This window comes from Bremia lactucae, linkage group LG4, assembly GCF_004359215.1.
Source record: "Bremia lactucae strain SF5 linkage group LG4, whole genome shotgun sequence".
In the NCBI taxonomy this organism is placed as follows: Eukaryota; Oomycota; class Peronosporomycetes; order Peronosporales; family Peronosporaceae; genus Bremia; species Bremia lactucae.
The window spans coordinates 7,334,918-7,344,603 of record NC_090613.1 but is presented as its reverse complement, the minus strand read 5'-3'; the positions used below and the strand labels follow the sequence as shown (position 1 = coordinate 7,344,603).

The 9,686-nt window shown below is 44.7% G+C and overlaps 1 protein-coding gene across 1 annotated transcript; it reads right to left on the bottom strand.

The window, feature by feature from the left end:
• Nucleotides 1-5,393: 5,393 nt before the first annotated feature.
• CCR75_002014 (uncharacterized protein) lies at nucleotides 5,394-6,719 on the bottom strand (the record flags this gene model as incomplete). The annotated part of the gene is made up of 1 exon (XM_067960114.1): nucleotides 5,394-6,719. The coding sequence occupies one exon, from the start codon at nucleotides 6,717-6,719 to the stop codon at nucleotides 5,394-5,396; it is 1,326 nt and encodes a 441-aa protein (XP_067816396.1).
• Nucleotides 6,720-9,686: the final 2,967 nt, after the last annotated feature.

Here is a 9,686-nt window from a genome sequence, read left to right as displayed (position 1 = left end):
GGCGGTTTGCCAGAATATTTTGGGCCAAACGCTTCTGATACACGTGAAGTGGCACGCAGACGTTCTCTGGATAAGGATGTTGAGTTACCTAACTCCTTATCGGATGTCGAATTTTAAACCATGTCTGCTACAGAACCCATACAGGCTGGAAAATCGCGTCGTGAATGTCCCGGCCTCTAAGAGGCGTATTGTCTCAACTATTTTAGAGCTAGACGAAACGTCGATTGATGAGTGCGGCCGAGCCTTAAAGACTGGCGACTTATCTAATATGGTGGTCATTCGACCTATGATTGAGTTAAGCTCATCGTCAATTCTGGACGAAGCTGTCCTGGATGACACAAAAGCTGCACTAATTGCGCGGAGTGGGTCATCGATCCTTGAAGATCATACGGATTTTTTTTTATTCCTTGATAAAGGAATTCCAAGATCAGGTATGTGCTAATCCACAATCTGTTTTACCTCCGGATAGAGGCGGCGTCCGTCATCAAATTGACTTGGTTTCGGGAATCAAATACTGTGTCACACGACAGTGGCCTTTACCAAGGGAAAAATGTGACGTCATTGATGATTTCTTCCGTGCTAAGCACGGGAGTGGAATGGTAAAAGAGAGGAAATCTCCCCATTCGACACCGCCCATTTGTGTAAAAACGCCAAATGGTGAATAGCGCATTGTACATGCTCATAATAAGCTTAATGCTGCCACTATACCTGCACAAACTCCCATTACTAGAAAGTATGTTCTTCAGAACAATATGGTGGCGCACTTCATTTAGTCGATGGTTATTACCAACTGCTTATGCGAGCTAGCGATATCCCGCTGATAGCGGTTAGCACGCCAAGCGGTATGCTATGACTGCTTATGCCAAAAGGGCTTTTCAACGCCGCGGCAACATTTATTCCTATAGTGACGCAACTGTTCCGCCCTCATCGAGATTATGCACAGACTTATTTTGGTGACATTTTTGTCCACAGTCGTGCGGAGCGGGGTCGGTCGGATACGGAAAACCATTTAGACCATTTGCGAGCAGTGCTCAAGTGTATGGGCACAGATAATTTGCATGCCAATGCATCTAAATGCATTTTTGGCCCAAAAGAATCCTTTTTAAGGTGCTTCATTGGGAAGCGAGGACTTAGAGCGGGTCTCGCTAAGGTTAGAGCGATAGTAGATTGGCCGGTACCTAAAAAACAAATGGATTTGGGTAAGTGATTAGTTTTCGCCAATTATTTACACAAATATAGCGAAAATCACGCGTATATGCCTAGGCCATTATCGAATCTCCTTAAAAAGGATACAGAATGGTGCCGGACTAGCATTGAACATAATGCTTTTCGAGCAGTTAAGAATAGTATTTTTCATGCCCCGATCCTGGCATTGCCAAATCCAAATTGGCCTTTCAGTGTCGTCTGTGACGCTTCGGATTTTGCCATTGGCATGCTCTGTGACAAACAGATATTGATGGGCGTGAACGTGTTACTGCGTTCAAGTCTAGACAGCTTAAAGCTACGAAAAAGAACTACCCAGTTCATGACAAAGAGTTACTTGCTATGAAGTATGCTCTCGTCATATTCAGAGTTCATCTGCTCGGCTATAAGCCGTTTGTGATATATACAGATCAGGCGTCACTACGCACGGCGACTAAGTCGCCCCATCTCTCACAGAGAATAGCCCGATGGCTATCCTTTTTCGCAGGATACAACTTCAAGGTGAATTATAAGTCTGGCAAGCAGAATGCTTTGGCCGATGCACTATTACGCAGGCCGGATTATGAGCTCTCTCATTTCATTTACCGACTATCATGTCGCCTATCACTGAATTAATCCGTTCCGCTTACGCCAAAGATGAACAATGCGCAGCTCTGCTACGAGCTTTAAAGAACTCTGAATCGGGTTTTAAAATTGTCGGCACGTTTGCGTGCAAGGTTATACCAATTTTCTATTGATAACGACTTGTTGCTTTATTGCACGGGCGCTGCGGATCCTCCGCGCGTGTGGGTTCCGCATGCTGATGGTTTTTAAAGTAGCAAATTCTCTATGAGTAACAAAAATACTGTCCTTGGTGTTCATCTCGGTAGAGAAAATACCTAGGCTATGTATACCATATTTATTGGTGGCCCAAACTTTATAAATGGGTCAGCACATTCGTTCGCACATGCGAAACTTGCCAGCGAGTTAAACCCTTGGCTCATGCTGCTGCGCCACTGGCAAGCCTGCCCGTACTCATCGGGTGTTGTAATACCATTAGTATGGATTTTGTCCTCGGCCTATCAAAGGATTTGGCCGGTAACTCCGGCATAGTGGTTTTTGTTGACCGGTTAAGTAAAATGGCTCACTTAGCGGCTGTGCCGGATTCCATTGTTCCTGAAGGTACAGCACGTAAGGGATACGAAGGCTGATAGACAAGATAAACAAAAAAGAATCAAAGAGTCTGCGGATGTGGCGGATGTTCGTATGGAATCGAAGCTTCGCTTCGATTTTGCCAAGATTAAGGCTAAAGGCCAGTTACGTTCGGCGTTTATGCCCCAAAACGAAGAAAGGTCTAGCCGATATTTTATTGCTTCGGATAACTCCACAACCATGGATCAAAGCCGCACTGAGGCTTTAGATCCACCTAATCCCGCGTCTAGTGGTGGGAAGCGTCTTTGACGCGAGTTGATCCTGAGCTTGGCGCTCAAAAACGTCAACGGCGTACGGGCAATCTTGCCGAAGAGGTACCTCAAACTCCCAAGCGTTTTCAGAAAAGGGTACCCTAGCCACTTCACCAAATACTGGAGTTGGCCATTACACGACGTTGCTTCTAAAAGTTTATCCACGTGAAACTGAAGGTTCCCCGGCGCATGAAGCAGCGCAGGAGGGGTCCGAAATCTCGGCGGAAGCATATGATGCTATAAAGCACGAGGTGCAACTTCTTCGTGAGGTCCTTGCTCGGATTGAGAGCTCCTTTAAGGCGGTTCAGGATCGTCTTTCTCTGCTGGAGCGTCAGCAACCTCGTTTGGAGGCCAGCTGGACATCCTGGTGAGGATGCAGCAATCCGCGGCACGACCGCCTGTCTCCGCGCAAGCGCTTTTAAGTCCACCTGAGAAGGGTCCCAATATGGCTTAAGCAAACCAACGTAGAACACTGGGTGTGTACGCAGCTTGCTAGGAAGGTTTGACGTGTAAGCTAGGCCCTTCTTGGCCACGACCGTAAATGGTCCAATAAAGCGCGGGCGCTATTTGGTTTTGAAGACCGTGGAAACCAAGTTAGTACGTAAATTTTTAGCGTTTAATAAAACTCGGTCTCCGACCAAATAAGAATTAACACAGCTTCTGCTTTTGGCATCTGCTTGTATTCCAAAAATTACGGAGGCGGCGAGCCCGGTGGGCCCAGTTCTCAGATGAGACTTCTTGTTTCGTTTCGAAACAAAACGATCGGAATTTCCCTCATGGAGGTTACCGAAGCCCCACGGGCTCGATCCCGTAAACGCGTCAGATACTGGATTCGCGTCATTTTTATTGGCGTAAGGTATCGCTCTTGATGAGCGTCGCGAGCAGCGATCTACTCCGGTGTCATCGGAGTACCAGATGGCCAAGCTGTGACCCGCGATCTCTTGAGACGCTCGTCCACACTAATCGGCGTGAATCTATATTCACTATGAGCTTTAGCTTTCGTTTTCTCGGCAGCTCGAAGACGAACTTGTTCCTCTATGAGGATTGCCCGATCTTGCTCTTTATCAAGCGGATTCGTAAGGTTGTTGGACTCAGGGTCCTTTGTCCTGCTCAGTGCAATTAAGCCATCAGCGGCACTATGTTCTGGGGACGGATACGGGGCGTGCCGACGTTCATCGGGAGGAGAAGGTATGTGAGAACGAAGTCTTTCTCCGCATCCTTCTGATAGAGAGTGGCTTTTTAAGTCCACCATTCCATCATCTTCGAGGAAGGTGCTAAGAGTCTGTGACTCACGCTAGATTGTCATGGGGCAATGGAAAGAAAAACACAACCGAACGGTTAGCTGTTTAGGTTCCAACCTCAAAGAGGAAATGAAGCGAACGTTGTCAATCGGTGTCAACAGTCTAACAGGGGGTGTGATGGGGCACACAACGGTTGGAGAACCGTTGTTGTACTACATTTACTTTAGGGGTAAAATACCCTTTTATCCTATTCTCAATAGTACTAATTACTTGAATCCCAATTATTATATGTAACAAATGTGGTCGCCGCCAGATATAAATCTGGTGGCCGAAACTATTTTTAAATTAGCTAGGGTAAGATTTTCGATTAAATAATAAACAAAGTGCAGTTCCCCTTTTAATCTTAAGGCTTTAAGTGCCTTCCTAAGGCTTGCGCACTGATCTGTAAGAGATAGGAGACTATCTAAGGTATGTACTCTTAAGCACTAGTTGTCGCTTGTTTCTACGAACCCCTGACTTCCTTGAACTAGGATTCATTAAGCTTTAATAACTTGTACGAATCTCTGAGTTGGTAAATTCATTAGTTCTGTAGAACTAAAAGACTCTCTGAGTATTAAAGTCTTCCTCTGACTTAAGGAGCGAGGTAGCTTTGCGACATCGAGTGCTAATCCCGCTTTTCTATCTTAAAACACGACTATGCTCGGAGCAGTTATTTCTGTAGGAATCAAAGAGAAGATAAAGAGAATTAAATTTAGAGCAAATAGACTTTGCTTCGAAGTTGCAAGAAATTACATGTTATGTTGCTTTTAAGAATTTTAATATATACTTGCACTGCATGCTGTTTAGTGGTGTGCGATTTGTCGATCTTTCGGCTTTTAAGTTTGACACGTCGAAATTAGTTGCAAATAAAAGCTCCAATTTCAGGTCCCTTTTATTCATCTTCTTTAACATTCAGTTCAAGAAAATGTCTTTTAGGTACTTGATCAAAATATCGGTTCGAGTAGCATGTCTTGCGCGTTTGTGTCAGTCATAATAGGGTTTCCGTATATCATTTGCGGGTAATAACCCTAAACCGTTATCTCACTTAAGATTTCCTTGCGATAGGGGCTGTGAAGCGGCATATAAAAAATTACGCGGGCTTTCGATAGAATGGGTTTTTGTGTGACCAGACTGCTATATCAACGACTTTCTAGTAACTGCATACATTGGTCAATGTCCTGCACAAAATCTAGAAATAAAATCGCGAGCAGTTTCGCTGTTTGTGGTTCTATAGAAAGGATCGAGATCGAGATCGCGATCCAAAGATCTCAAATCTGAAACGTTTTCTAAGCACCTAACACTTAAGAAACTTGTCTCGTGTTTTACGAGCGTCCTTTTCCGTAACGATTGGCGCACTAAATCGAAAACGTCATGAAACGTATTAAGCATAAGTGTAATATTTCGTTGTTAATTACAGACGTAGATGCTATAATAATAAAAACAAGAAAAATAGAAACTTCGATCGCTATTACTCTGCTGTGGGTACTTCAACCCAGACGAGTGCAGTAGCCACTAGCGCGTACGCAGTGAGCAGCATAGAGCCCTCAAGCCAATTTGACTTGCCATCTGCAATGATAGCGTACACAATAATGATCGACATAAGATAGATGAGAATTTCGAATTGTGGGAACGCCAATGACATGTCGCGGTCCATGAACCATCCTGAAAGCACGACAACAGGCACGACAAAGAGGGATACCTGGGTAGCCGAGCCTACTGCGACGCCCATAGCCAATTCCATCTTGTTATTTAGTGCCACCCTTACGGCTGTAACGTGCTCCACAGCGTTACCAACGACCGGCAATAAGATAATGCCAATGAAAGACTTGCTTAAATGCATTTCAGAAGCAAAGCCATCAATAGAATTCACTAAGAATTCAGAGAACATAGAGACAAGTAGAGTAGCCAGCAAAAGCACTGTAGCACTTGCGCGCATGGAAAGAGCCACAGTCTCTTCAGAATCGTCCTGCACGTCGACAAAGAAGTCGGCATGCGTCTTCAGTTGAAAGAATAGCAATTGGAGGTACATGAAAAGCAGGAAAGCAGCTGCGATGCGTGACAGAGTAAGCGTGTTGGCCACACGCGTTTCCTCCGAATCGTTGTCAGAAAAATAGAAAATGTAGCTGGGTAGTAGCATGGCGAAGCTTGCCAACATGAGCAGTGAAGAATTCGCGCTAGCGCCCACAGCGTTGAACGAGCTTTCCTTATTCCGCAAACCGCCAGCAATGAAGGCGCACCCCAGTACGAGTAGTAAATTGGACAACACAGAGCCGATCAACGAGCTCTGCACAACATTAATCTCTCCAGCTTTAAGTGCAAAGATAGCAACGATAACCTCGACTGCATTACCAAACGTAGCATTAACCAGCCCACCGACGGTATCCCCCGTGTGGAAAGCTAGTGACTCAGTGGCCTCGCCAAGAAGGTTGGCAAGCGGGATCATAACAAGGAAATTAAAGACAAATACCCAAAGGTCACGCCAGCCACCAAGCGAGGCCCAAATAGCCATTGGGGCCGAAAGAAGAAGAAGATTCAGTGGCTGCTGCTTAATCATTTCGTAAATGGCCCATGCATCCTCCTTGAGCGTGAGCGGCTCCTCCTTCACGTCACCTGAAGTGACACCGGGGCACGTTTGGAAGCTCGAACTGTTTTCGTGGCCGTTGCTGCCACTGTGGCCGTTACCATGAAGCAGTGAAGAGTGCTCGCTCGGATACTTTCGCACGCGGGAGGTGCTACTCTCGACGTCGTTTGTGCGAGATCGTCGGATTGATGCGAGAGCCTGGGCCGTGTGCATTATTAAATCACTCTGAACAGGGAAGGTGCCCGTGGAGTGATTTGGTTGTAGCTGGTTTGATTGTGTGGTGAGCTGTAGACTAAAGCTGCTGACTTCGTCTGTGTTATGGAATATCTGCGGCGTTGTGCCTTTGAGGAAGGGACGCCGAATTTTACGGCTTCCGATATGCTAAAATTGTTTCGCTGACGGATGGAAAGTGGGATCCTAGTCATAAACTCACGCTTTATGTTTAGAATGGGAGATTATGATTGGTTAAATACTTTATAGCAAAATATAACAGGACGCTCGTACAATCGTAACCGGACAAAAATATCCATCGACCAAGTTGTGTCACGTACTGTCGTTTCTTACAAACGATCAGCTGTTTTTGTTCATCGTGCTAGTTTTTCACATCGTCAAGCACTTTTTTATATGCCCAACTAAATTACATACGTGCGCATTAATTTGGAAGCTGTGGCGTACAAGCAATTGCGCACGAAGAGCGTTTTTACGAGAAATTACACCGTAACTAGATTGGTAATTATTTCGGTGTCGACGCGGAAACAAGGCATATTGAAGTGGCTTACATGGAAGCAATACAAGCGGCTACAGTAAACCGCTCGTTAATTTGTGTGCGCTTGCAACGAAGTGGCCGCTCGATTACTCCGCGAAAAGGCAAATCGAAAAACGGCCAGTTTCCTCATTGAATAGACTGCAACTTGGATATCTGCCATAGGTTCTGAGAAATTTAAACGATTAGTTCGCATGGCTTTTCCTGCGATCCATCTGCTGAATGCACTATCATGGACGCTAGTAGTGCTTGCACAAATGGTCTGCGGCATATAGTGACAGCTTAAGGAAATAATAGTATTCATGCTTCACTTTAATATGAGCTAAATTACGTGGATAATCCTAATTTATCATGCTGAAATGATTAACAATTTGAATGCCCGTCCCACCACAACTGCAAGATAGTTTTTAGATATTCTATGCGGCCCCAAGTATTCCGGTAAGAAAAGCTTAAACTTCTTCACAAAAGCGCTCACATTCGAACAAGGTCATCCTTTAGCCAAAGTTCTCAATTTGTAGGGCCTCTTCATGCTTGTCCCGTCGTTACAAAACCGTTAATTCGTCGAGCTGCTGGCCTAATTGAAATTCGAGAAGCATTTTCGCATACCTTTAAGTACTCCAAAAAATAAAAATGGCCCGTTGATCTAATCTGTTAAACTGTTGTCTAAATATCATGGAGGGCCTATCAGTACAAAATTGTGTTCGATAACTGATATACATGCACGCTTACAATACTTTTACGTCTAGAAGACAGCCTTTTCTGTGACATTGAAACGACTTCTGAATATCCTTTAGAACTTCAACAACGCAAATTCGAAAAGCCGCGACTGTTTCAAGATGCACTACGATGAAATAGGTCTTAATTTTTGCTAGGCATAATTTTTTTACGAGAATTGTAACGGGGTGTATCGTTACATAAAACTAACACTTAAAGGTTGTTAATTAATATATTATCTAAAAGGTAGATAATATTTAAAGGATATTACTTTATATAGTAATATTCAGAATTCTTATCCATAAATAGGTATAGATTATTATATCTATTTATCCCGCAGACTAATCAACTGTAGATGTAAACAAAAGAGAGAGACAGGTAAGATAAGATTTCAATTGCAAGTTTAGTACTAGTTAATGATTAAGTTAGCGTTAACAGATAGAAAGAAGAGATACTTAATTATATTAATAGGACCACATTTCCTCATCTAACATGGAGATGTTAGATGATAGTGGGAATACGCATCACGTTTCGTGTGAAAGCTACTCCTTTCTAAGTGACATGGAAAGGGGTGCGGTCGAACGAATGAGTTCGACCGTAGATAACGATGCCATCTTGGCAATGCTGTCCGGTTTGGACAGAGACGCCCTCCATTCAGCCATCGCCAAGTTCATACAATATAAACTTGACGAGATGAAGGAGAAGGTAGCCTTGCTGAATCAGCAAGGCTCTCAACAGGCGGAACTGTTGAGGTTACAAAAGGTACAGACCCCTGTACCAGGGATGACGCAAACGCGTCGGCCCGAAACTTTAAAGATTGACATCTCTAAGGATAGGGGAGTCGAAGAAGACTCCCTCTTGAGATGGTTTGTCGAGTTGTACGATGCCATAAGGGCACGTCAAATCGTCGACGAGCAAATGCAAGTCGCATTCGCTCAATCAAATTTGGCAGGTCGTGCTAAAACTTGGGCATTGGGCTTTAAGTTGCGCGACCCATACATCTTTGGGTCACTAGAGGCTTTTAAAACCCGACTCAAACAGACGTTTGAACCACCAAGGGCTGATACAGAGCTCGTTCAGAGCTTCTGAAATTCAAGCAAGGCAAGCGTGATGTTCACGCATATGCCCAGCATATACGACTCTTTGCGAGTTGTTTAACAAATAACCCAGTTCATGAACACACGTTGATTACGGTGTTCATGCAAGGTCTTACGGATGGTCCCGTAAAGACTCACCTGTTCCGCTTGGAACTGAATACGCTTGAAGAAGCAATATCCGTTGTAGAACAGGAGGATCTTAGCTTGAGACAGGCTCAAGATAATTCGTCATCGTATCGTCCTCCAAGACGACACGAGTTAGGAGGTCTAGAACATATGGACCTCTCTTACGTCGAAAGCGAGAGACCTCGCTTTTTGAGCAATAAGCGATGGCAGAAATGCCATCGCTGCCAAAAATTAGGACACTAAGCTCATGACCACGCCCAGCACCGAAAGGTACTGACGTAATTTTGAACCGTATGCCAAAAAGGGCAACGGTCGCAGGTCCGACGTTGTTGCGAGACTGCAACAGCGAGGCGGACCGCCAAAAAACGGTCCGGGTCAGTAGGGGTGCAACGCCCTATTGATCCAGCAACCTCAAGAGAATTTGCAAATCTCTTGACTAAAGTTGCTCCAGACACACATTAATTATGCGTCTCTGCACCT